General features: G+C 46.3%; 1 protein-coding gene across 4 annotated transcripts in view; it reads left to right on the plus strand.

The window, feature by feature from the left end:
• Positions 1 to 27,914, plus strand: part of ARHGAP23 (Rho GTPase activating protein 23) — a 134,273-nt gene that overhangs the window by 62,308 nt on the left and 44,051 nt on the right. For all 4 annotated transcript variants that reach the window (XM_056547471.1, XM_056547469.1, XM_056547470.1 and 1 more), the window contains exons 2-10: positions 5,677 to 5,853; positions 7,160 to 7,178; positions 9,232 to 9,330; positions 10,567 to 10,645; positions 10,779 to 10,833; positions 13,623 to 14,886; positions 15,470 to 15,625; positions 22,608 to 22,719; positions 26,041 to 26,098. In XM_056547471.1, the coding sequence (XP_056403446.1) occupies positions 5,677 to 5,853; positions 7,160 to 7,178; positions 9,232 to 9,330; positions 10,567 to 10,645; positions 10,779 to 10,833; positions 13,623 to 14,886; positions 15,470 to 15,625; positions 22,608 to 22,719; positions 26,041 to 26,098 (2,019 nt within the window). The remainder of the gene's footprint in view (positions 1 to 5,676; positions 5,854 to 7,159; positions 7,179 to 9,231; positions 9,331 to 10,566; positions 10,646 to 10,778; positions 10,834 to 13,622; positions 14,887 to 15,469; positions 15,626 to 22,607; positions 22,720 to 26,040; positions 26,099 to 27,914) is intronic.

Raw genomic sequence — 27,914 nt, forward strand, 5'->3', positions numbered from 1 at the left:
ATGAGAAGGTGGGTCCATTGTGGTCATAAAGGGATGGACATGGTCAGCAACATGGTCATGTAGGCTGTCGTGTCAGGCATCAACCAGGCATCGTTCTTCCGGTCTCTCACTGTCCAATCACACCTGTCCTCAGGAGGTGAGTGGTATTGGAGCTCAATTCCATTAAAGTGTAATGGAGCCAAGTTGTAATAGCACCACACCTGTCCTCAGCTTGAGACATAGGAAGCATAAGTAGGGGCACATAGAAGTCTATTGCTGTCTTATAGCCTGGAGGTTGTATGGAAATGTCATATGATAGCATTGGTAGCTCTATGGTTGTAATATATAGAAGAGTCCAAATTAAAGCCAGGCCATCCACCTTTGATCTAATGTTAATGGGGACATCTCCGATGGCAGACGTCAAGTGGGTAGTGGGAACAGAAGAGAGAGCCCTTGGCTGACAGCTATATAACATGTATGGGCAGCTTTAATCTGCCTAGTATTATGATGTAATAATGTTTAGTCTAAAGAAGTGTTTCCCAGAGTGCTTGCAGCTGTTGCAATACTACAACTCCCAAAGTATTATCAAGGCAGTTCGGTCATATGTATGAATGGCGACCATGTAATAGCCTCAGCTTATAGGGGTCAGACCTGCAGAGATCAGGGGGTCATTATAAAGAATCATCTCCTCCATCTACTAACACTTGACTCGAGGCTTGTGCCGACCCTTAAATGGGCACTGTCATTTTTTGCTATTGCTCTCTTGCTCTCCTTATGGTAAATAAAAAATCTTTCTAATGTACTTTGTTAAAAAAAAATTTAGTTTTATATGTTTTTATTTGTGTTAAAAAAGCTGCCACTAGTGCCACTAGGAGTCTCCCTACTTGTCCTGAGCACATTTTCCCCCATCTTTTGCACATAGTTTGGACTCCTGCTGGCCTGGCAGAAGTCCAAAATCGGGAAATGCAGTCTGATGTGCTGAGGAGGGGGGGGGGGGGGGGGGGGGGGGGGTGCAGCCTTAGCCATTCATAGCTCATCTCACACACTGAACTGCTCTGGGCTGTGTGAAGCAGAGTGGGGGAGGAAGTTCTCCCCTGTATGGCTTCAAATGATGTCATGTCTGCTGGGTAACGCCCCTTTCCCAGTCTGTGAATCTGACTAAAACTGAGCAGGAAATACAGAACAATATCATGGTAGAAAACAAACAAAAAAATAATAATAATGTTGTTTATCATGATGGGGACCGTGAACTTGGAGGGGATTATAAAATTTAACAAGATCATGACAGGTACTCTTTAAAGTATCAGTCATTTAGTAGATACCACTACCCTCACAGTCACACGATGCCCCCTGTGCAGCTGTGATTCCTTATTGGCTAGTTAAGGGCCTGTGCATTTGCAGAAATTGCTCCCCCTAGTGCATCTTCCATAGGACATTGTGCAGACGACAGGTCCCCTTTAATGTTGGGGTGGGGACACAGCACTCCAGGATCTTGAGGTTTGCAGTGTTTAGTCTGGTTGTAATGTTGTCTTGGGCCTAGCGGTTTTAATGTAATGCATGCGGCAGGCCTGCACAAATAACTCTGCTAGCTTGGCTTGTGCTCTCTGTGCAGCAATATTTGTAGGGTTTAGTTTTTAAGGTTGATGTAAATCGTGGGCAGGTACTCCGTGACATGTACTCTGGATGGCTTTTGTATAATGTGGGACTGTAGTGTGGATGTGGCGGTGGAGCGTGGCCTGTGCAACCTCCTGTAATCTGCTGCATGCTGCTTTCTTTCCCAATATATCCCTTCAGCTGCTGACGCCGTGCCGGGCAGATCCTAATCATCTAATCTTTCTATGAATTTCTGAGCCACAGAGTCAGCTCTGGGCTGTCTGTGCCAGGGACAGTGTGACATACTGTCTCCCCAGAGCTCCCTACTATCAGGTCTCTTTCCTATTGTGATCACGTAGACCACTATAAGCTGGATTTTCCTGCTACCTCGTACAGTAGAGCCTGTGCCTGGTCAACATATGGAAACAACTTAAAGCCTTACAGCATGAAGCTACGCCCTAGGGAAGTCACATTATCAGCACAAAGCTGTATGGGCGCCATGTACAGGGAAAACCTCCTCGAGGAGACCATGCAAAATTGAACCGAAAAGAATTCTTCTAGATCGGCTGTCCTCTTAAAGTAGAGGTCAATATACGTAACATATAAGGTCGTCTCAAACAGGGGAGCTCATTGCACTGAGCAGTCATAGAGGCAGTATATAGTGTGAATATACACTGCTCAAGAAAATAAAGGGAACACTAAGATAACATATCCTAGATCTGAATGAATGAACTAATCGTATGAAATACTTTTCGTCTTTACATAGTTGAATGCGCTGACAACAAAATCACACAAAAAGTATCAATGGAAACCTAATTTATCAACACATGGAGGTCTGGATATGGAGTCACACTCAAAATCAAAGTGGAAAACCACACTACAGGCTGATCCAACTTTGATGTAAAGTCACAATGAGTCTCAGTAGTGTGTGTGGCCTCCACGTGCCCGTATGATCCCCCTACAATGCCTGGGCATGCTCCTGATGAGGTGGCGGATGGTCTCCTGAGGGATGTCCTCCCAGACCTGGTCTAAAGCATCTGACAACTCCTGGACAGTCTGCGGTGCAACGTGGCGTTGGTGGATGGAGCGAGACATGATGTCCCAGATGTGCTCAATCGGATTCAGGTCTGGGGGAACGGAAGGGCCAGCCCATAGCATCAATGCCTTCCTCTTGCAGGAACTGCTGACACACTCCAGTCACATAAGTGTCTAGCATTGTCTTGTGTTAGGAGGAACCCAGGGCCAACCACACCAGCATATGGTCTCACAAGGGGTCTGAGGATCTCATCTCGGTACCTAATGGCAGTCAGGCTACCTCTGGCAAGCACATGTAGGGCTGTGCGCCCCCCCCCCCCCCCCCAAAAAAAAAAGAAATGCCACCGTACACAATTACTGACCCATCGCCAAACCGGTCATGCTGGAGGATGTTGCAGGCAGCAGAACGTTCTCCACGGCGTCTCCAGACTCTGTCACGTCTGTCACATGTGCTCAGTGTGAACCTGCTTTAATCTGTGAAGAGCACAGGGTGCCAGTGGCGAATTTGCTAATCTTGGTGTTCTCTGGCAAATGGCAAACGTCCTGCACGATGTTGGGCTGTAAGCACAACCCCCATCTCTGGACGTCTGGCCCTCATACCACCCTCATGGAGTCTGTTTCTGACCATTTCAGTAGACACATGCACATTTGTGGCCTGCTGGAGGTCATTTTGCAGGGCTCTGGCAGTGCTCCTCCTGCTCTTCCTAGCACAAAGGCAGAGGTAGCGGTCCTGCTGCTGGATTGTTGCCCTCCTACGGCCTCCTCCATGTCTCCTGATGTACTGACCTGTCTCCGGGTAGCGCCTCCATGCTCTGGACACTTCACTGATAGACACAGCAAACCTTCTTGCCACAGCTCGCATTGATGTGCCATCCTGGATGAGCTGCACTACCTGAGCCACTTGTGTGGGTTGTAGACTCCGTCTCATGCTACCACTAGAGTGAAAGCACCGCCAGCATTCAAAAGTGACTAAAACATCAGTCAGGAAGCATAGGAACTGAGAAGTGGTCTGTGGTCACCACCTGCAGAACCACTCCTTTATTGGGGGTGTCTTGCTAATTGCCTATAATTTCCACCTGTTGTCTGTTCCATGTGAAATTGATTGTCAATCAGTGTTCTTCCTGAGTGGACAGTGGGATTTCACAGAAGTGTCATGGACTTGGAGTTACATTGTGTTGTTTAAGTGTTCCCTTTATTCTTTTGAGCAGTGTTCTATGATAACACTCCCTGTCATACAGCTGACTGCACATAGATGCATGACAAGAAATATTATCCTAGTACAGTCACACTGATGGCATTTGACAACGATCATAGGAGACACATGCAGAACACAGTGCTCTATGGGATTGGGAACTCTCAGCATAGAAATACAGGGATTATTTTCTGATTATCTGTGTACGATCAGCGCAGAACAACCTACAGTCAGGTAGATGGCAAGAACTTGGATACTATGAGTAATATTAGTGGAACAATGAAAGGTAACTAACCCCTGGAATGGTGTAGCCAGCGGGCTGTAGTGATGGGGGCATTGCTGTGGATGGTGGGAGTAGCAGCCTTGTCTGGGGCTCTCACATCTAAACTCAGTGATGCTTTACAATAATCGGGGAGTCCTATGGAATTGGGGTCCAGATCCTGGTATATAAACCCATCCTGATATAGGGTAAAGCGGTTTATACTAAGCCACATATATGGGATCACAGGAAGCTCTGTACACCCCACCCCATGTAATGTGATAAATAGTAGAAGAATAGGACCGGCCCAGCGTTCCTTTCATCAATGTGCCGGACGTGTGGGTGTGATCGCCGCTGGTATTGTGTCTGAAAGTTGGGAGGAGACGGCCACATCTCGGGGGACAGGGCCCTATGAGCGAGGGCAGAAATCTGGATAATGTATCATAGTGATGAATATGCGTGTAAGGCAAAGCCTCCATGTGTAATGGTATCATTTACAAAGGGCGTGGTGTGTGCCCGGCCCCCCTATGTCTGTTAGGCGGTCTGTGCCAGTCGGGCATTGTTTGCAGCTGTGTCCTTTGGGCCCTCTCTCTCTTTCATTCCCCCTCCCATATAGATCAGCTGTATGTGGAATTGACTCATTTCCAGGATGTCTCTGTCTGTCACAGACCCCCCCTCCCCCCCCCCCCCCAAAGCCACCAAAATCATGTCATCATCCCAATAATATGTCCACGGGGTGAAGGTAAATCGGTTTATAAAGGAGCAAATAATCCGTGAAATAGACCCCCCCTCCTGATTCTCTGCCAAACAGACTGTGTGACTTCAGGGCAGTGTAGATTGTGTGTTTTCAGATATACTGTATATAGATATTTTCTCATGTGTGTATTCAGACTGTATTTGTAAATGGGGGAGGACAGCAGGGCTAGTTTATAATATTGGGGGAAACTTCCATAACACTGCCATAAAAAAAAGTTACCATGAAATCCTTTTTATTTCTGCAAAAATTGACTGAAAGCTTTTCCACTAACTTGTTATAAATCCATGTGATGGCAGTAGGTGATAGTGATCCCTGACTAGTGAACCCCCCCGTAACCATCAATAATTATACAGTTAGAGCTGCAATACCACACGCAGCCTATGGTAAGAGTGGCGCTGTTCCTGGAAGACAGCAGCCATGTATTTAATCTCCTAGATTACTTCTGACAAAGCCTTAAGGAACAATCATTTTGTCATCTTGGATTGTAAAATAGCCGTTGGCTGAACGTTTGTATATCTGACAGCTATTGCAGCCGTCCCTCCCCCATATGGACACGCTGCATGTATTTTCAATGGTGACACCTCTACCAGTGGCTTTATCTCTCCTGAGAATAAAAGAATCGGGCATTGAGATTCAAGATGCCCTTAGAGATCATTTTGGGTTTAGCCAACTCTTCTGTATAGGGGCCTCTACATAGTTCATCTCGTGCTAGTGGTGATGATCTTATAGACAACTCCTAGTCAGATATGTCATTTCCATCTATTACAAATATGAAAATGTATGTGAATTGCGGCAGGTGTAAGCTGCACGGTCGTGTTGTATATGATTGTGCTGATTGCTCCTCTTTTTTTTCTTTTGCAGGCCCCCTTAGCCCCACGAGATGGGGGTCGACTCAGCAACTCCCCACCTCCTGAAGAGCCCTTTACATGGGTCGGACCCAGGACACTGATCATCAGGAAAACCCGGCATGGATTCGGCTTCACTCTGCGCCATTTTATTGTGTATCCACCTGAATCCGCTGTACATTCCTCACAACAGGTATGACCCTACCTTACACATACACGCTATATAAAATTTATTGTAAGAACTGGTTGTTAAAACAGGAAGCTGTAAATTGCCAAGAGTATGCTAATGTGTTTTCCCTACATAACTTCCTTACAATCTTTAAAGGGGTACTCCCCTGGATTCTGCACTGTAGTACGAGCCCATCTCTCTAAACATTTTGTTCTGAACGCTGGCTGCGGGGGTTGTGACTTCATGCCACGCCCCCTCAATGCAAGTCTATGGGTGGGGGCGTGGCAGATGCCACGCCCCCTCCCATAGACTTGCATTGAGGGGGCATGGCCTGACGTCACAAGGGGCGTGGCCGTGACATCACGACCCCTGCAGCTCGCAGCGTTCGATACAAAATGTTCCGAATGCTGGGGCAGTGGAGTGCCTCTTAAAGGGGTACTCCGCCCCTGGCATCTTATCCCCTATCCAAAGGATAGGGGATATGATGTTAGATCGCCGCATTCCCGCTGTTGGGGACCCTGGGGATCGCAACTGCGGCACCCCGCCATCATTACTGCACAGAGCGAGTTCGCTCTGTGCGTAATGACGGGCGATACAGGGGCCGGAGCAGCGTGATGTCATGGCTCCGCCCCTCATGACATCACGGCCCGTCCCCTTAATGCAAGTCTATGGCAGGGGACGTGACGACCGCCGCGCCCCCTCCCATAGACTTGTATTGACGGGGGCGGGCCGTGACATCATGAGGGGCGGAGCCGTGACGTAACGTTGCTCTGGCCCCTGTATCGCCCGTCATTACGTGCAGAGCGATCTCGCTCTGCGCAGTAATGATAGCGGGGTGCTGCAGCAGCGATCCCCGGGGTCCTGCGATCTGACATCTTATCCCCTATCCTTTGGATAGGGGATAAGATGTCTAGGGGCGGAGTACCCCTTTAAAAGGACTTCATTCTTCCATACAGTATAGTCAGGATGCTCAAAGATCTCTCAGATGCAGCTATTTGTTTTATCCAAGGTCTGCACATTGTATTCGGCTTTGCAGAGAGATGGGCTCGTACTACAGAGCAGTATCCAGCTTTTATTAGTATTTAAAAAACATTTGCACATTTGGAGATTGATGTGGGTCCAATGCTGACAGTCTGACTGTTCTCTTGATAAGGGTCTTTGTCTTCTTTATACTTTTCAGTTTGAAGTGAGATAAAAATATGCAATGGCCTATCTAGTGTTACATAAAATCATATTGAGGGGTATGTTTGGAGTGTTTTGGAGTAGAATATTTCTCCACTTGTTTTATCTGAGTGATGACTTTTTTTATTTTATTTTTTTCCCCTTGCAGGAAGAAAATGGCGGTGCAGGTATGTGGCCTACGATCGTGTAGATATCTTGCCATAGTATAGTCTATAAATAATTGTAGTCTCTGACCTGGTAAATGCTTTGTTCACAATGGTCTTTGATCTTTCTCTTTTTTGTTCCATTTAGTACCTATAGATTAATATGCTATTTTGACAGTTCACATTTATACAGTCATGGTCGTAAATGTTGGCACCCCTGAAATTTTTCAAGAAAATGAAGTAGTTCTCACAGAAAAGGATTGTAGTAACACGTTTTGCTATACACATGTTTATTCCCTTTTTGTGTATTGGAACTAAACCAAGAAAAGGAGGAAAAAAAGCAAATTGGACACAATGTCACCAAACTCCAAAAATGGGCTGGGCAAAATTATTTGCACCCTTTCAAAATTGTGAAAAAATAAGATTGTTTCAAGCATGTGATGCTCCTTTTAAACTCACCTGTAGTAACAAGTAACAGGTGTGGGCAATATAAAAATCACACCTGAAAGCAGGTAAAAAGGAGAGAAGTTCACTTAGTCTTTGCATTGTGGGTCTGTGTGTGCCACACTAAGCAGGGACAACAGAAAGAGAAGAAGAGAACTGTCTGAGGACTTGAGAACCAAAATTGTGGAAAAATATCAACAATCTCAAGGTTACAAGTCCATCTCCAGAGATCAAGATTTGCCTTTGTCCACAGTGCGCAACATTATCAAGAAGTTTGCAACCCATGGCACTGTAGCTAATCTCCCTGGGCGTGGACGTAAGAGAAAAATTGATGAAAGGTGTCAACGCAGCATAGTCCGGATGGTGGATAAGCAGCCCCAAACAAGTTCCAAAGATATTCAAGCTGTCCTGCAGGCTCAGGGAGCATTAGTGTCAGCACGAACTATCCGTTGACATTTAAATGAAATGAAATGCTATGGCAGGAGACCCAGGAGATCCCCACTGCTGACACAGAGACATAAAAAAGCAAGACTACATTTTGCCAAAATGAACTTGAGTAAACCAAAATCCTTCTGGGAAAAACTTCTTGGGGACAGATGAGACCAAGATAGAGCTTTTTGGTAAAGCACATCATTCTACTGTTTACCGAAAATGGAATGAGGCTTACAAAGAAAAGAACACAGTACCTACAGGGAAATATGGTGGAGGTTCAATGATATTTTGGGGTTGGTTTGCTGCCTCTGGCATTAGGTGCCTTGAATGTGTGGAAGGCGTCATGAAATCTGAGGATTACCAACGGATTTTGGGTCTCACTGTACAGCCCAGTGTCAGAAAGCTGGGTTTGCGTCCGAGATCTTGGGTCTTCCAGCAGGACAAACATACTTCAAAAAGCCCCCAGTAATGGATGGCAACAAAGTGCTGGAGAGTTCTGAAGTGGCAGCAATGAGTCCGGATCTAAATCCCATTGATCACCTGTGGAGAGATCTTAAAATTGATGTTGGGAAAAGGTGCCTTCCAATAAGAGACCTGGAGCAGTTTGCAAAGGAAGAGTGGTTCAACATTCCGGCTGAGAGGTGTAAGAAGCTTATTGATGGTTATAGGAAGTGTCTGATTTCAGTTATTTTTTCCAAAGTGTGTGCAACCAAATATTAAGTTAAGGGTGCCAATAATTTTGTCCAGCCCATTTTTGGAGTTTGGTGACATAATGTCCAATTTTGCTTTTTTTTTCCTCCTTTTTTTGTTTAGTTCCAATACACACAAAGGGAATAAACATGTGTATAGCAAAACCTGTGTTACTGCAATCCTTTCCTGTGAGAAATACTTCATTTTCTAGAAAAATTTCAGGGGTGCCAACATTTACGGTCATGACTGTACATGTGCAAGTTTCTATACACAGACAGGACTTGTATTAGAACAGGCAGGAAATATGAGACTGAGGAGACGCCTGCTTTTTCTTCCCCGGATAGAGTTTACATCAGTGAAATCTTTAGAAGACTGGCAATACTGTCTGTATATGTTTTTATTTGCACTAGGCCGTATAAATGATTCCACAATTTTAGTAGTCTTCACTATCTAACGAAGTGTCATCTTTAACCCCTTTCTTTAAGTCTCTTTGTGTTATACTGTATTTCAGATTATCCCTCTGCATCCAGTCGTCTGGAACCAATGGACACCATTTTTGTCAAGCAGGTTAAGGAGGGTGGACCTGCCCAGCAGGCTGGATTGTGCACTGGTGGGTGAAGGGATGATAAAGGAGAGGGGTTATAGTCATAGAGATTTTCAATGTAAAATGGAATTAAGTGTACTGTTCATTTCCTGCCAATTACATAGCACCAACATGTACCACAGCATTGTACACTCCATAGCAACTTTTTTAGGTTTGACTAATTGTGCATTGTGGTATATGAATACAGTGGTCCCTCAAGTTACAATATTAATGGGTTCCAGGACGAGCATTGTATGTTGAAACCATTGTATGTTGAGACCATAATTATATGGAAACCTGGTAATTGGTTCTGAAGCCACCAAAATGTCAGCCAAAAATAGGAAAAAGTGAGGATTAAAGAAAAATAAGTAGATAACTAATAGAGATAAAGCAAATCCTTACATATAAAAGTAAGAAAGAGCTGCTGGGAGCTGTAATCCCTGTCTATCTCAGTGTTTCCCAACCAGGGTGCCTCCAGCTTTTGCAAAACTACAACTCGCAGCATGCTGGGAATTGTAGTTTTGCAACAGCTGGAGGCAACCTCTTTGGGAAACACTGGTCTATGTAGAGGACAAAAGCTTCTTCAGGGTCTTGTACAGAACACGCAATGTCCTAAAAAAAGGAAAATGGAGCCGCCCTCACCTGGAGCCCAAAGGAGCAGCTAACCCTGGCACAGGTAAATGTACAGAACATGTAATACCTCCCTGTACTTTAGGGGGCGCTACCAGACACCAGTCAGTGCATACGCTTCAGTAATACAGGTAAAGAGTACAGAACATGTAATACCTCCCTGTACTGCAGGGGGCGCTACCAGACACCAGTCAGTGCATGCACTTCAGTAATACAGGTAAAGAGTACAGAACATGTAATACCTCCCTGTACTGTAGGGGGCGCTAACAGACACCAGTCAGTGCATACACTTTAGGAATACAGGTAAAGAGTACAGAACATGTAATACCTCCCTGTACTGTAGGGGGCATAACAGACACCAGTCAGTGCATACACTTTAGGAATACACGGGTTTTACCAGTGAAATATTCATTCTGATTGGTCGGGTCTTCCGGCCATTGACACGTTTCACAGATTTCATAGCATTGTATGTTGAGTCTGGTTTCGAGTTACAATGGTCCAAAAAAGACCATTGTATGTTGAAACTATTGTATGTTGAGGCCATTGTAAGTTGAGGGATCACTGTACATCGTCTTTTGTTGAGGACTAAAGCAATATCTATGTTTGTTGGATGAAACATTGTTTGTTTTTCAGGTGACCGTCTCGTAAAGGTTAATGGAGAGAGCATAATCGGGAAAACGTATTCACAAGTCATTGCCCTGATACAAAACAGGTAAGACATGGGGAGAGGGCATAACAGTGATGATTCTGACACACAGATTTAGCTGAAACAGTCTAAATGTCATTTTTAGTTTCAGCTTGTTACATAAGTTTTTCCCCAACATACTTTTTTTTCCCCCCCCCAGTGATGATGTATTGGAACTCTCTATTATGCCACGGGATGAAGACATACTACAGCTGGTAAGGGCATACATGGCAACCCGCATTTACAACTACACCATTCAGCAATAGAATTTTGTTTTAATTGTCCTGTATTATCTAGTGCTAGCATATATAGCACAGTCGTTTATATACAGTATCTATTAAAGGGGTACTCCACCCCTAGACATCTTATCCCCTATCCAAAGGATAGGGGATAAGATGTCAGATCGCGGGGTTCCTGCCACTGGGGACCCCCAGGATCTCGGCTGCAGCACCCACCTCAACGGCTTCCGGCAACACTGGAGGCTTCGGATCCCGACCACACGAGCGGAAGAGCGTGACATCACGACTCCGCCCCCGTGTGACGTCACGCCCCGTCCCCTCAATGCAAGTCTATGGGAGGGGGCTTGACGGCGGGACTCCCGCGATCTGACATCTTATCCCCTATCCTTTGGATAGGAGATAAGATGTCTAGGGGCGGAGTACCCCTTTAATACCAATCAGCTAAAGCCTCTGACAGATGAAGTAACTAACACTGGTTATCTCATGGCAATAGCGCCTGTCCAGGGGTGAAATATATATCGGGCAGCAAGTGATCAGTCAGTATTTGCCAGTTTGTGATGTCTTAACACCTGGTCAAAGAATCTCCAAAATGGCCGGTCTAGTGTTCCTGGTATATAGTGCTTAGTACCTACCAAAAGTGGTACAAAAAAAAAAGACAACCAGTGACGGTCCTGAGTGCCCAAAACTCATTGATGTTCATTGAAAATAAAGACTACCCTGTCTACTTAGATTACACAAAAGAGCTACTGTACAACAAATTGTTGAAAAAAAAAAATGAATGCTGGTTATGACCGAAAAGAGTCGGGACACACAGAGCCTCTGTGTATGGGGCTGTGGTGCCACAAACCAGTCAGAGTCCATGGTGACCCCTGTCCACCGCTAAAAGCGACTATAAAGGCACACGAGCATCGTAACTGAATTGTTAAGGAAATGGAAAATGCTCTGGTCTGATCAATCATGTTTTCTTTTACGTTAGGTGGAGAGCTGGGTGCGTGTGCGTCACTTACCTGTGGAAGAGTTGGCACTAGAGATGAGCGAACTTACAGTAAATTCGATTCGTCATGAACTTCTCAGCTCGGCGGTTGCTGACTTTTCCTGCATAAATTAGTTCAGCTTTCCGGTGCTCCGGTGGGCTGGAAAAGGTGGATACAGTCCTAGGAAAGAGTCTCCTAGGACTGTATCCACCTTTTCCAGCCCACCGGAGCACCGGAAAGCTGAACTAATTTATGCAGGAAAAGTCAGCAACCGCCGAGCCGAGAAGTTCGTGACGAATCGAATTTACTGTAAGTTCGCTCATCTCTAGTTGGCACCATGCGTTATAGGGAGAATACAAGCCAGTGTATTCGGTGTTATGCTCTGGGCTATGCTCTCATGGGACACCTTGCGTTTTGGCATTCATTTGAATGTTACTATGACACACATAACCTACCTAAACATTGTACAGACCAGTTTTGCTCCTGGCAGTTAGTTGCTCTTTGAATAGGATAATGTTCCCTCCCACACTGGAAAACATTTTCAAGAATGGTTCGCTTAACATTTATAAGAGGTCAAGTTGGTGACCCAGCCCCGAAAATACCCTAATCTCAACCTGATTGATCATATGTGCATGTGCTGTAAAAAAACGTGTGGCCACACCTCACAATTTACAGAGAGGGTATAAAGCAGTGGTCTCCAACCTACGGCCCTCCAGATGTTGCAAAACTACAACTCCCAGCATGCCCAGACAGCCAACGGCTGTCTGGACATGCTGGGAGTTGTAGTTTTGCAACATCTGGAGGTCCGCAGGTTGGAGACCACTGGTATAAGGATCTACTGCTAAATAGGGCTGAAACCGTTAATCGGTAATGAAGATTGTTGTCAATGATTGTCATTATCATTTAGTTGGGGGATGTGGTCTGATGACTGCCTGAGTCAGCTGGATGCCAGCCTCTGGAGCTCTGTGCCACCCTGCTCCCCATCCCCCTCCCCACCATCTACTGACAAGGGTTGACCCTGGGTAGCGACAGTGCCTGTTATGGCAGCTTCCCTCCCTCCTGTGTGGTGGCCATAGCTCTCCGCATGACTACTCTGCTTCTGACTACTCTGCTCCTCGGCTGTGTCCCTTGTCCGCTGCCTCTCCTCCTCTGCAGCTGCTGGGGCTCATGCATGTTCAGCAAGAGGGACAGTACACAATATTAGGCCTGTGGTTTTACTGTTATGGCTGATTGGTGTATGTACACTAAAGTCTATATTCAACTGGCAGCATAAATATGTAATGATTATCTGTATAAGATAATGAATAGAGGTGAGTGAATTTACAGTAAATTCGATTCGTCACGAACTTCTCGGCTCGGCAGTTGATGACTCCCGTGGGCTGGAAAAGGTGGATACAGTCCTAGGAAAGAGTCTCCTAGGACTGTATCCACCTTTTTCAGCCCACGGGAGCACCTGAAAGCTGAACTAATTTATGCAGGAAAAGTCATCAACTGCCGAGCCAAGAAGTTCGTGACGAATCGAATTTAATGTAAATTCGCTCATCTCGAATTATGAAGTATAATTAAGTGATTTCCCCAGGTGCCTCCATTTTATTCAGCTTGGAACTTGCATTTGTGACTTAAATATATTTGGGGCCTTAATCCACCACCCTTAGAAGACCAGCTTAAAATGTATCTGTTTACTCAGCTTTCAGTCTGTAGTTAATTTTGCATGCCATTACTAAGTGAGTCACATTTGGAGTCACATTAGGTTCTTAATATATTTTTTACTGCTTGTAATTTTACCTCCAGGCATACTCGCAAGATGCATATCTCAGAGGGAATGAGCCATACCGTGGAGGTGCACATAGTATTCCTGAGCCACCCCCTGTGTTCTATCCATGGCGGGGTCAGCCACCTGAACATTCTCCTGGGTATCCGGTGAGCTCCAGAGTACAGCGCTCCAGCTATGAGGATTATTCTTCCGTCAGAAGCCCGATGCATGGTGATGTACCAAGGAGCAGCGCTGCCCACCATGACAGCTATTCCAGACCTGTTCCTAATCCTCTCCCTCCCCCCAGACCCTACATGGGGTCCCCATCCTCTTCTGACAGATTTAGAGGGCCAGGCCCTCCATGCAATTCTGCATATGGTTGGACTTCACGCTATCAGCCAGAACCACCAAGTCAAGCTCCTGTAGACTCATGGGAGCAACAAACCAACCCCCGCTGGGTGAGTCAGTGGGAGAGACACCAAGCACTGTGCAACTGGATGTCCCAGCAGACGCCTCGAAGGAGAGGTTCTGCTTTGCCCCCGAGAAGACGTAGTGCCTCACAAGATCGCCTAGGAGAAGTCTCCCATCATAGTAATTGGCCTCATAGTGTGTCTCAGGATACTCTCCACCATGCCCCTGATAATGATTCTTGGGGTCATCGGGCGCAGTCGGACAATTTCCTGGCACGTTATGGAAGGTCGGCGGAGCAACTGGAGCTGAATGCTTTAATATCTCCACCGTATGAACGCCCTATGTGGTCCAGAGACAGACCTCCACGGACAACTCAAGTAGTGTCACGTCCTTCTGCAAGTCAGACTGTGCCATCTGTCCCTAGAGAAGTAGCCAAACCTCCAACCCAGCACTCTAGTTCTGGGGATTCTGGGTACATAGGGTATCGGAGTTATAGCCCATCTTTTCAGCGTCGGACTGAGCTGCTGCATGCTTTTTCCTTTAGGGAGACTGCATTTAGTGGCCTCCCTACATTTAGGACAGCACAATATCCAAGTTCTCCCCCATCCCCGACAGAAAGAAGAGAGCCATCCGTAAGTGTCAGCTCCACAGATGACAGCAGTGCCGCAGAGGAAAGGAGAGAGGAGGTGGTACTGAGGCAGAAGCCTCCATCAGGGCGCAAGCCGCCGGCAGCTGCACGACAAGTCAATGTGCTTTTTCCTGAGGAAGGCAAAGACTTAGAGTTCCCACCTTCTCCTGCTGGCAGTGAGGAGACAACTAGTGAACGACCATTGCAGAGGATACCTCCCTTACCGTTTTCTGAGGAGCCTCTGGCATCGATCCCTTTTATTGGTAAGACGGCATTATTCGGTTCTCTTGTTACTAATGCATTCGCCTAACCTGACAGTGACTCTTAAGGGTGTATTCACACGTACAGTATCCTGTCAATATTTGAAGCTGCAGATTTTGTGTGTGTTCAGTCAATTAGTATATGTTGAAATCTGCAGCTATAAATCCTACACATGCGCAGGATACCGTTTGTGTGAATACACCCTGAGGTTAAGGGTCACACGTGCCGTATTTTGCTGCGTATTTCTCTACCCATTATAGTGAATGGCTAGCAAAATACGCATTTGATTTTGCTACCCATTGACTTCAATGGGTAGGAAAATACACAGCAGAAAATACGGCACATGTGACCCTACTCAAGTTGTGTATTACAATAACAGACTTTCCTGCCGTGTAAGTTACGTCTGATTGAGCAGGTATTTTGTGCGTGACTTATGTAATCCTATGACTGCATTCTGTAAATGACAACATAAAAGAGAATCTTGACTCCCCTTTTTTTATTAATAAGATTTTTGTAAAATTTGGACTCTATATGCAAACTATTTGATGGGAATTAGCATTCTATTAATTTGTCTTTTCTTTACAGATGAGCCAACAAGTCCAAGTATTGACCTGCGAGCCAAACATGTCCCTGCCTCCTGTGTGGTATCCAGCGCTATTAACTCTGCCCCTGTGATCTCTGACAGCCCTTCCTCCCCAACATTTAGCTTTTCAATTGGTCGCCATTACTCACAGGATTGCAGTGAGTGCCCTTTATAGCATATCTTATTACTGATTCACCATGCCGCTCATTTAATGTAAAAGTTATAAAAAGAGGTTATCCAGTATTATAAAAACACAGCTGCTTTCTTCCTGAAACAGCGCCACACCTGTCCCCAGGTTGTGTCTGGTATTACAGCTCGCCTCTATTCACTTCAATGGAAATGAGCTGCCTAACGGCCTACAACTTGAGGACAAGAGTGGCGCTGTTTTTGGAAGAAAGAAGATATGTTTTTCTGATCCTGGATAACCCCTTTAAGATAGGTGATATAGTGAAAATGTTTGTAAAAATACAGATATCAAAATAACAAATATTTAAAGTATTGTATGTTGAAAACTGTGCATGACATCAGCCCTAAAGATTCGTGTTGGTCACATGATTTTTCCTGAGGTGCTCAGCCTTAAAGGGGTACTCCGCTGCTCAGCGTTTGGAACAAACTGTCAAGGCTGTCACGCCCCCTCCCATAGACTTGCATTGAGGGGGCGGGGCATGACATCATGAGGTGGCGGGAGTATGACTTCACGAGCATCCGGCGCCGACTCCAGCGTTCGGAAAAGATTGTCCCAAGCACTGAGCATCGGAGTTTCCCTTTAAAAGCAGGGTTGGGGAACCTTTTTTGTGCCAAGTTCCATTTGGATATTTATAAGATCATTCATAGGCCATACATATAGTGACCGTCCCACCGGATATCCCTGCAGCCTCCCAGGCATATGTCTCTGAATCCTTATTACAATCAGCACAATCTTGCGCTAACTAACCGGAATGTGCTTCATCCCAATAAATGTGTCAGATCTTCCTGTTAAAAAAAAAAAACAGCCTTGGTAGGGCCAGACCGAATGATTTTGTGGGTCAGACATTCCCCACCCCTATCTTGATCTATCTTTTTTTTTTCTTTAATTCAATTGTATGTCATCAGGGCCGCCATCAGGAATTTCGTGGCCCCATAGAACCATAGCGTCTGCCCCCCCCCCCCCCACCCACCCACCTTACCAAAAGCAAAAAAAAATAAAAATTCGTAACTACATGCAGCAAGTCAAAAAATGGCCAAATTTTGGCATGTAAATGAATAAAAAAAGGGTCCGTAAATCATCTTTTGTTCAAAAAGTGGGATCCGGCTGCTGAGACCCTACTGATCATCAAATCAAAGGAACAAAAGAGTTTTCTTGGCCCTCAGGGATAAGTCCGGCCATTGTTATCAAATACTGCGGTATAATTGACAGCAATGGTTTCTTGCACTATGGATCTATGATCAGACTGTGAATTGTAATATACCAGAACAAAGTGCTAAACTTTTCCCTAAGAAATTCTACATGTATTTCTTGGGTGTATTCACATGCGCAGTATTCTGCCCATATTTGATGCACAGGATTTGAAGCTGCAGATTTTATGCTGCAGGTTTCAATGTAAAGTAAATTATCGAGCACAGCATCAAATATGCACAAACTACTGTACATGTAAATACACCCATAGGCACATTTAGATATAGATTATAGACATGCAGTGGCGGATGAGGTACTATAGAGCGACCTTTTCACAAAACCACCAACCCCACAATATACCAAACAAAACTAGTCTACGAATACCACTTCACAAAGGACAAATACGGCCACATCTTTATTATACATTACCACCACACAGTGACCGAATACACTGATACTGAATAAAGCCCGAAGTAGTTACTTTTTTTCCCTCCAGGCCTAGATGGCGACTTCTTCCAGGAGACTTGTTCCCGCAGAATCTGTCAGACAAATATTTTAGGCTCTGCACTTTTCCAGCATCCTGCACCTATACAAACTTTCTATCCATAGTGCTCCACACTGTGATAATTCCTCCTTTTGTGCCCCACATAATAATAATAATAATAATAATAGTGCCCCCACACAGTAGATTGTCCCCCAATAGTGGCCACACACAGTAGATACCCCCATGAAAGTGCTCTGACACAGTAGTTCCCCCATTAATAGTGCTCCCACACAGTGGGGACCCCCTAATAGTACAGTAATTTTATCCAAATATATTGCTCCTCACAGAAGATAGTAGTGATGTTCCGATATCGGTATCATTGCTGTTACTGGACATTTTCATGAGGTCTTGTACTCGTGCAAATGTCCCTGATACCTATTTCAATACCTGCCGGGGGTTCGAGGAAAGAAGGGGGCGCAGAGAAGCATGGTCAGCACTGGGGGGGCGATTAAAGCAGAGGCAGGGAGATGGTACAGCGGCCATGCTAAGTGGAGGGAGGACAGACGGCATCACATCTGGGGTTAGGGCTTCTGATGACTTGGAAAGCTGGGTGAAAAATAGTACAGAGTGCAGGGCTCAGTACTTCTTCGGCTTTATGTGTAGTGCCTGGCACCCAGCTTTCCCAGTCTCCTGAAGGGAATATCTGGTGAGGCAGCTATATTGAAGACATAAAGTACCAGATGTCACACTAGCAGTCTGCCATTCAGGAGACTTATAAAGCTGAGGAAGTACTGTAGGTCCTGCACTAAGACTCCTGAATGGCAAAATACTAGTGTGACACTTCTGGTACTTTACTTCATGTCTCCTCTCCAATATGGTTGTTTCATCAGACAGATACTCCCTTCAGGAGACTGGGAAAGCTGAGTGACAGGCAGTACACATAAAGCTGGGGAAATAGTGTGAGCCCTGCACTGGGTACTGCCTGTCACCCAGCTTTCCCAGTCTCCCGAAGAGCATATACCCATATAGTGACCCACACAGTGGATACACATATGCATACACACACATAAGGGGTCCACATCTTGTACAGCCACCAGCTTCACTGTCCAGCCTAGAGCCCCTCCCTCCTCCTTTTCCCTGACTGCAGAGCTGTATACAGCAGGAGGTCGGGGATCTTACTGAGGGGAGGGGGATGGGCCCAGGAGGGAGGAGAGGGGCCCAGGAGGGAGGAGAGGGGCCCAGGAGGGAGGAGAGGGGCCCAGGAGGGAGGAGAGTGGCCCAGGAGGGAGGAGAGGGGCCCAGGAGGGAGGAGAGGGGCCCAGGAGGGAGGAGAGGGGCCCAGTGGAAAGAGGGAGGAGAGGGGCCCAGTGGAGAGAGGGAGGAGAGGGGCCCAGGAGGGAGGAGAGGGGCCCAGTGGAAAGAGGGAGGAGAGGGGCCCAGGAGGGAGGAGAGGGGCCCAGGAGGGAGGAGAGGAGAGGGGCCCAGGAGGGAGGAGAGGAGAGGGGCCCAGGAGGGAGGAGAGGAGAGGGGCCCAGGAGGGAGGAGAGGGGCCCAGGTGGGAGGAGAGGGGCCCAGGAGGGAGGAGAGGGGCCCAGGAGGGAGTAGAAGGGCTCAGGTGGGAGGAGAGGGGCCCAGGAGAGAGAAGAGGGGCCTGGCACATCTTCCTGCCTGTGTGTGGGGAAATGCTGAGCCCGGGAGCTTCCAAGTAGGTAAGTCCTGCAGAGTCCACGCAGGACAGGGGGAGCTTTTTACTGACATGCAGTGCGCAGTGCAGGAGGAGGGGGACAGCTTGCGGGCCCCTGTATACAGTGCTCCAGGTCTGGGCCCCTGACAGCATTACTGCCTGTACTGCCCTGATGGCGGCCCTGTATCTCATATTACAACTAAGGGTGCGTTCACATGGAGTAATTCAAGAGGAATTTACTCGAGTAATTCCTCTTGAATTCTCCACTGCAAATTAATTCACATCTCCTCTGCCCATTGACTTTAATGTTTTGTCCGCTGTCCTGTTCACACTGCGGAAATTCTGCTAGCGGAATTCCGACGCTGAATTCTGTTCCGCATGAAGAATGAACATGTTCATTCTTCAAGGAGAATCCGCTAGCAGAAATCAATAGAAGTCAATGGTAATAAAAATTCTGCCCAACATCATTTTCGCGCTCAAATGGCTGAAAAACCCTTCACTTCTTTCTCCCCCATTTCCGTGCGCAATTCCGCGCAAATTTCGCGCAAAAATAAAATTAGTTTTTCCGCCCGTAAATTTTTCGGCGTGAATTCCTCTTGATTTACTCTGTGTGAACGCACCCTAAAGGTGAGAAATATGGCTTTGACCTAGGAGATCAGCCATGTTTTTTTTCCTTCTGTTTGTCCGGTGTCCTGGTAAATCAGCTGTTTCTCCTCTTCCTCCTCCTCACTGTCCTGTGTCTGGCAGTAAAACAACTCTCCCCCCAGAAGCCTCCCCCCTGCCCTTCCCTGTCTTGTCTAGTAGGATACAAAGATCAGTTTAGCATTACGGTCATTTATCACTCAGACATGTTAAAAGTTTATTCAGTCGGGAGTTTAGTGCGGAGACCCCCACAGATTTTTAGATATATCCAGGAATGCACTTTACTCTCTGGCTTGGCGCTCAGTTCATCTAATTGCAGGAGTCACTGAGCTGGGGAATAAAGCACCCTGACGCACACTTCTTAGGCTAGGTTCAGACTACGGAATCTCCGGTCAGAAAATTTCCGGCCGGAGATTCCGAGTTCCGCCTGCGCCGACTGAATTAGTCGGCGCTATGACCACGCGGACACTGCAGTCTCCTATAGACTGCTATGTGTTCCGCTAGGATTTCCGCCTGAAGAAAGAGCAACCCCTTTCTTCAGGCGGAAATTTTCTAGCGGATTTTTCATCCGGATTTTCCGCTTCACAAATTCCAAAGTGTGAATTTGTGAACGGAAAACCATTCACCACACTATACATTATAGTAAGCGGAATTTCTGCCGGAAATTTCAAAGGGAAAATTCCGGCGGAAATTCCGTAGTCTGAACCTAGCCTTACAGCTATATCTAGAGATGGGTGGGGTCTCAGCTATATCTAGAGATGGGTGGGGTCTCAGCTATATCTAGAGATGGGTGGGGGTCTCAGCTATATCTAGAGATGGGTGGGGGTCTCAGCTATATCTAGAGATGGGTGGGGGTCTCGGCTATATCTAGAAATGGGTGGGGGTCTCAGCTATATCTAGAAATGGGTGGGGGTCTCAGCTATATCTAGAAATGGGTGGGGGTCTCAGCTATGTCTAGAGATGGGTGGGGGTCTCAGCTATGTCTAGAGATGGGTGGGGGTCTCAGCTATGTCTAGAGATGGGTGGGGTCTCAGCTATGTCTAGAGATGGGTGGGGGTCTCAGCTATATCTAGAGATGGGTGGGGGTCTCAGCTATATCTAGAGATGGGTGGGGGTCTCAGCTATATCTAGAGATGGTTGGGGGTCTCAGCTATGTCTAGAGATGGGTGGGGGTCTCAGCTATATCTAGAGATGGGTGGGGTCTCAGCTATATCTAGAGATGAGAAACATATAGAGATAATAGTCCGTTCGGCACTGCGGCTGTCCCCTTAGGTGGGGATATCAGGACCAGGGCTCTGTGGTATTGGTACTTGCTAATGTCGTGTTGGTGGTGCTCTGGCTTGAAGAACGTATAGCAGGTTCACATCAAAAATTAGAAAGAAATAGAACAGCCAGTCACTCACCAATAGTTCTTTCTTCAGGCTTTATTTCATGCCGATGATAATACTCACATACATGGGGGATACAAAAGGGAAGAGCAGGGGGGTACAGTGGCAACAAGCTCCGTTTCGCACACTTAAGATTAATACTCACATACATGCGGGATACAAAAGGGAAGAGCAGGCGGGTACAGTGGCAACAAGCTCCGTTTCGCACACTTAAGTGCTTCGTCCGGCCTTATGGCTCACATACATGGGGGATACAAAAGGGAAGAGCAGGAGGGTACAGTGGCAACAAGCTCCGTTTCGCACACTTAAGTGCTTCGTCCGGCCTTAAGGCTCACATACATGGGGGATACAAAAGGGAAGAGCAGGGAGGTACAGTGGCAACAAGCTCCGTTTCGCACACTTAAGTGCTTCGTCCGGCCTTTTGGCCGGACGAAGCACTTAAGTGTGCGAAACGGAGCTTGTTGCCACTGTACCCCCCTGCTCTTCCCTTTTGTATCCCCCATGTATGTGAGTATTTTCATCGGCATGAAATAAAGCCTGAAGAAATAACTATTTGGTGAGTGACTGGCTGTTCTATTTCTTTCTAATTTTTGATATATCTAGAGATGGGTGGGGGTCTCAGCTATATCTAGAGATGGGTGGGGGTCTCAGCATGGAGACTCCGACCGATCAAAACTTGCAACATGTTACTCAGAAAGACTGGTTCAGGAACATGGAGAAAATCCTCTGACTCCAAACACACTGGAGACAAGTTTATTCCTGTTTACTTTATCATTCATTATGAGGTTTAATGTTTTTTTTTTTAGGAGCACATTTACATTTATAAGATTTTAGCTTGAATTTTTGCACCAAATTTGAGAATCCTAGCAATTCTTTTTCCTTTCTTTTAAAAACAAAAGACCTGCTACAAAATTCCGAGTTAAATAAAAATGTCATATGTACTTACATCCTAAAAACAGTGTTTTGTCCCTAAGAATGCGGTGAAACCCACATCATTTCTGCAGCTATTTCTGGCCTCTGCAATGCTGAAATCTGAGATGTTTGGACAAGAGAATAGTCTGCAGGTCTCTGGGGAGACTAGTCAGCTGATAATCTTCAGATTAGTGTGTACCCAGAACACAGAGGCGCTGGCTGTAGTGCTATAATTTTATCAGCATGCTCAGATATGTCATTAAAATATGAAGCTTGTTTTCCTTGGATTGACACCAAATCGTTCAAGGATGCATAAGGCTCAGTGGCACGGATTACGCCCGGCTACGTGTGCAGCCCTTGCCTGGTACAGTCAGACATTCCAGCCAAATGTCCGGTGAAAATTTGTGCCAGGCGCGAAAAAATTAAGAAACATTTCAAAAACACTGGGAGAAGCCGTTCAGACATGTTCATATTAAACACATTTCCATTTATATCTTAGGCCAGTTTTTACTAACAGCTGCCAGTTCATAAGCCGTACAGTCGGGTAATTTTTCCATCTGTAAATAAATACACATGTAACACGCCCGAAAGTAATTGACCAGAGTCCAATATTTTATCCCTTCCTTATGTGTTCTCTTTCCTCTGTATTATTTAGGCAGCATTAAGTCCAGTCGGCGTTCCTCTTACCTTTTGGCCATCACCACTGAGCGCTCAAAATCTTGTGACGATGGACTCAACACATTCCGGGATGAAGGGCGGTTGCAAAGGTGAGTTTGAGCTTCTTTCACCACAATGAACACAAGGAGTGCATTAATTGGGTGCCGTAACTTGACCCCCTGCCGATCCTGTTTCCAGCAGGGGGTCATGAGGAAACAGCCAAGTTTAAAGGGTACCTCCCATAAAAAAAAAACCTTTGATATATTATAGATTAATGTATGCAGAATAACTTTACAATTGCATGTTATTAAAAAATATGCTTCTTTCTATTTAATTTTCCACTTTGAAGAAATGACCACTAGGGGTCTCCCTACCAGTCCTGGCAGCAAGCATTTCAGACTCATGCTGGAGTCCTAAACACTACGAGCTGCCAGTCTGCTTTGTTCACAAAGGAGAACACTCAGAGCTGCCAGCCTGATTTGTTCACAGCCTGTTTGGCTGTGAACAAAGCAGGCTGGCAGCTCTGAGTGTTTAGGACTCCAGCATGAGTCAGAAATGCTTGCTGACAGGACTGATCGGGAAAAATACAATAGAAAGAAGCATATTTTTCATTAACATGCTATTGGAAAGTTATTCAACATTCATTAATCTAAAATATATCAAAAGTTTATTTGATGAGAGGTATCCTTTAAAGGGTTTATTCAGGAACAAAAAAAACATCTAATTTCTTCGGAAAACAACTCCACACTGTCCTTAGATTGTGTGTGGTTTTGCAGCTCAGTTCCTTTGAAGTGAATGGAGCCAATTTGTAATGCCACAAACAACCTGAGGACTGGCGTGGTGCTGTTTTTGGAGAAATTAGCTCTGTTTTTTTCTATTTCTGGATAACTCCTTTGATGTGCTTGGATGTTTCTGTGTCTGTTCAGTAGAGATTGGTTGCCATAGGTCTACAGGAAAGAAGCGTTAGAGATAAGCATTGGCGTAGCTAGATGGATGCAGCTGTCACCCGGCTTCCTTACCACAATCGCGCTCTCTGGCTGCTACATCTGCACAATCCTCTCCATTGCCTCCCTGCACTCCTGTCTTCTTGATGTGATGTAGTTTGTTTCTGCTCACACATCCCATAGTGTTGTACACAGAATACAATGGCGTCTTACTTCTGCTCATCCATCTGACACGATGCAGTTTCAGCTGCTGGACCTCCAGTCCCTGCCACTTTCTACCCCAGAGTCTGCAGGAAACAATATGGCACAGATGTCCCTTTTCCCTAATAATGCTGCATGCACAGAAACGTGTCCATTTTAGCTTGTAATATGTTGTGCTAAACAGAATCATATAGAGGGACATTTATCAATGTTTGCTTATGTATTCTTTATTTTTTTAGTAATTTTTTCCTTCCTTTTTTATTGCTTATGTGTGACTTATTTATTAACTGGTTTCATCCTGTTGATAATTTTCTTTCCCTTAAGCAATTTTTCCTTTTTTAACTTTGGTAGTAGCTTTTTCTGCTCCATGTTTGAGCTGGAGTAAATTTAGTCAGTTGTTAACCCTGTTGCGCCTTTTTTCGGCGCAGTTGCGACTGTCGCAGTTAATAAATACCTGACTACCCGTAGTCCATTTTAAAATTATTACTACGTAGTTAATTTTTGGAAAAATTGCTTTTCTCGCTTTCCAGTCAAAATGTTGCACAAAAAATCGCATAGTCGCAGTTGCGTCAATTTTGCGACAATTATAGTAAAGAAAACCTGACTAAACCCGTTTATAAATGTCCATAATAGCCACTACTTATTTCTGAGTAAGGTTCAATTTTACATATAACTTTAGATTTTGTCCTCTAAAACTCCAAATGTAACATTTACCGTATTTATCGGCGTATAACACGCACTTTTTAGGCTAAAATTTTTAGCCTAAAGTCTATGTGCGTGTTATACGCCGATACACCCCCAGGAAAGGCAGGGGGAGAGAGGCCGTCGCTGCCCGCTTCTCTCCCCCTGCCTTTCCTGGGGTCTAGAGCCCTGCTGCCGGCCCTTCTCTCCCCCTGGCAATCGGCGCCGCTGCCCGTTCTGCCCCCCTGACTATAGGTGCCGGCGCCCCATTGCCAGGGGGAGAGAAGGGGCAGCGACACCCATTGCCGGCGCCGCTGCCCCGTTGCCTCCCCCCATCCCCGGTGGCATAATTACCTGTTGCCGGGGTCGGGTCCGCTCTGCTGCAGGCCTCCGGCGTGCGTCCCCTGCGTCGTTGCTATGCGCGGCGCCGCGCCGTGCAGCACATAGCAACGACACAGGGGACGCACACCGGAGGCCTGCAGCAGAGCGGACCCGACCCTGGCAACAGGTAATTATGCCACCGGGGCTGGGGGGAGGCAACGGGGCAGCGGCACCGGCAATGGGTGCCGCTGCCCCTTCTCTCCCCCTGGCTGTCGGCGCCGGCACCGATAGTCAGGGGGACAGAACGGGCAGCGGCGCTGATAACCAGGGGGAGAGAAGGGCCGGCAGCAGGGCTCTAGACCCCAGGAAAGGCAGGGGGAGAGAGAAGCGGGCAGTGACGGCCTCTCTCCCCCTGCCTTTCCTGGGGGTGTATTGGGGTATACACGCGCACACACACGCACCCTCATTTTACCATGGATATTTGGGTAAAAAACTTTTTTTCCCCAAATATCCTTGGTAAAATGAGGGTGCGTGTTATAGGCCGGTGCGTGGTATAACCCGATAAATACGGTATATGGGAGAACTCCTTCTATTATACACCAGGTGAGGGAGCATTGTATGTCTCCCGAATACGCTTGTAAAGTCTAATACGTTTTACTTGAATTAAATAATTTTTAGATTTTTTTTTTTCTTTCTTGGTTTCAAATAAACTTTCATTGACCATAACTTTACTACAAAGCTAACAACATGCCCAACAAGTATAGAAAACACATGAGTACAATGGGGGGAGATTTATCAAAACCTGTGCAGAGGAAGAGTGGTGCAGTTGTCCATAGCAACCAATCAGATTGCTTCTTTCATTTTCCACAGGCCTCTAAAGAGGCCTGTGGAAAAGGAAAGAAGCAATCTGATTGGTTGCTATGGGCAACTACACCACTCTTCCTCTGCACGGATTTTGATAAATCTCCCCAAATGTCCTTTTAGATTCAATACCTGTTTAGTGGTAATGACGGGATTGTCTGAACATCTGTGATCAGTCACTGGGAAGTACCTCTTCGCCCGACTTTAGATGGCAGCTATAGAGAGGTCAGAGGTGGCATTACTTCTCCAGTTAATTGATGTCTGAGGACTTGCAGGCACGTGGTGTGAGTGCGCATTAGTTGTGGCAGCTGGGAAGGTGAGCGGTAAAGTGGAGATCTGGAGACGCAGATGAGGAGAATCTGAAAGCTGGTAATGTCTCTGCTAGAAATTTAATCTGATAATTGTCTCTTCCTCCAACCACAGGAGAGTTGTGGGCCGTGTGCCGAGTCTGCGGATGCTGCGGAGCTTCTTCACTGATGGGGTGAGAAAAGGCATTATGTGTCTATAATTACTGATAACCATCTGGGTGTGTACATCGTTCCTCGCTGCATTCAGACAAAATATCTGGTGTTAAATGATAAAAGTCGGATATTATCTGCCATGCTGATCAGAAAATGTTATCTTAAAGGAACATTGCCCTTTCTGGGTTTCTATGGGTTTAGGATATATCAATTAATGGCGATGTGCTTTAGTTTGCCCAGTAGAAGAAAGGGCACCTCTCACAGTGGGTACTCTGTAAGGACGGAGCAAGGGATGCTGGGAGACAAAAGAACGCAGACTAGATATTGATTACTGCTGTTCATTTTCCCTGTGTGATGAGATGTAAGATCAGCATTCTATACAAAAAAGAGGAATGCAGCAGCACACATTGGTCATTAGATTGAGGCTCTTAGCGCACTTTTTTGATCAAAAACGTGTCTCCCCCCCCCCCCCCCCATCTAGGATGGGACCCTAGCACAAATTTTGAGCCTAACACTCAGATACCAACTCACCTCTGCTGGGCATATAGCCTCTGACTGGGTGACATGCTGGATCCATATACAATTTAAACCACCACCTGGGAGGGGTGGGGAGGGGTGCAAGGGGGAGGGGTGCACAGCTAAAGAGGGTGCCATTCCCCCTGTGTAGTAAATACAAGCAAAAAGAAAAAAGCCAGCACAACAACCTAATACACGGGTGCACACTGCTGTGGCAGATACAGAGTATACAAAAAAGATCAGCATTCTCCCTGGTGAAATTCTAAGCCACATCAGAGGCATGTCATAAAATAAAGGGAGGAGTTTACTTAAGACCAGCATTTTTTATGGCAGTCTTATGTGTATTTTACGCTGCGGATCTGCCAATGACGACCCTAGAGTGAGCCCCTAGTCTGTGCCAGTGTGTCCGCCCGGAGCAACAATCTGCTGCTACAAGCACACACACAGGGATCTGCGCGACTGTAGTAAACTGCGCATGTGCAGTTTTTACTCGGACATCGCGGCCGCGCCTCTTCTCCCGGAGCTACGCAGAGAGCAGCCGTGATGTCAGAGAGTAAACTGCGCATGCACGCGCGTTTACTACAGTCAAACAGATCCCTGTGTGTGTGCTGCTACCAGAGGGCACAGGCAGGGGGCTCACTCTAGGGTCGGTCATTGGTGGATCTGCAACGTAAAAAAGCAATGCGGATCCATTACATGTGATCCTACCCTTAACCCCTTAAGGACGCAGGACGTAAATGTACGTCCTGGTGAGGTGGTACTTAACGCACCAGGACGTACATTTACGTCCTAAGCATAACCGCGGGCATCGGAGCGATGCCCGTGTCATGCGCGGCTCATCCCGGCTGCTGATCGCAGCCAGGGACCCGCCGGCAATGGCCGACGCCCGCGATCTCGCGGGCGTCCGCCATTAACCCCTCAGGTGCCGGGATCAATACAGATCCCGGCATCTGCGGCAGTTCGCGATTAAAATGAACGATCGGATCGCCCGCAGCGCTGCTGCGGGGATCCGATCATTCATAACGCCGCACGGAGGTCCCCTCACCTTCCTCCGTGCGGCTCCCGGCGTCTCCTGCTCTGGTCTGTGATCGAGCAGACCAGAGCAGGAGATGACCGATAATACTGATCTGTTCTATGTCCTATACATAGAACAGATCAGTATTAGCAATCATGGTATTGCTATGAATAGTCCCCTATGGGGACTATTCAAGTGTAAAAAAAAAATGTAAAAAAATGTAAAAGTAAAAAAAAGTGAAAAATCCCCTCCCCCAATAAAAAAGTAAAACGTCCGTTTTTTCCTATTTTACCCCCAAAAAGCGT

Source organism: Hyla sarda, chromosome 12 (genome assembly GCF_029499605.1).
Source record: "Hyla sarda isolate aHylSar1 chromosome 12, aHylSar1.hap1, whole genome shotgun sequence".
Lineage (NCBI taxonomy): Eukaryota > Metazoa > Chordata > Amphibia > Anura > Hylidae > Hyla > Hyla sarda.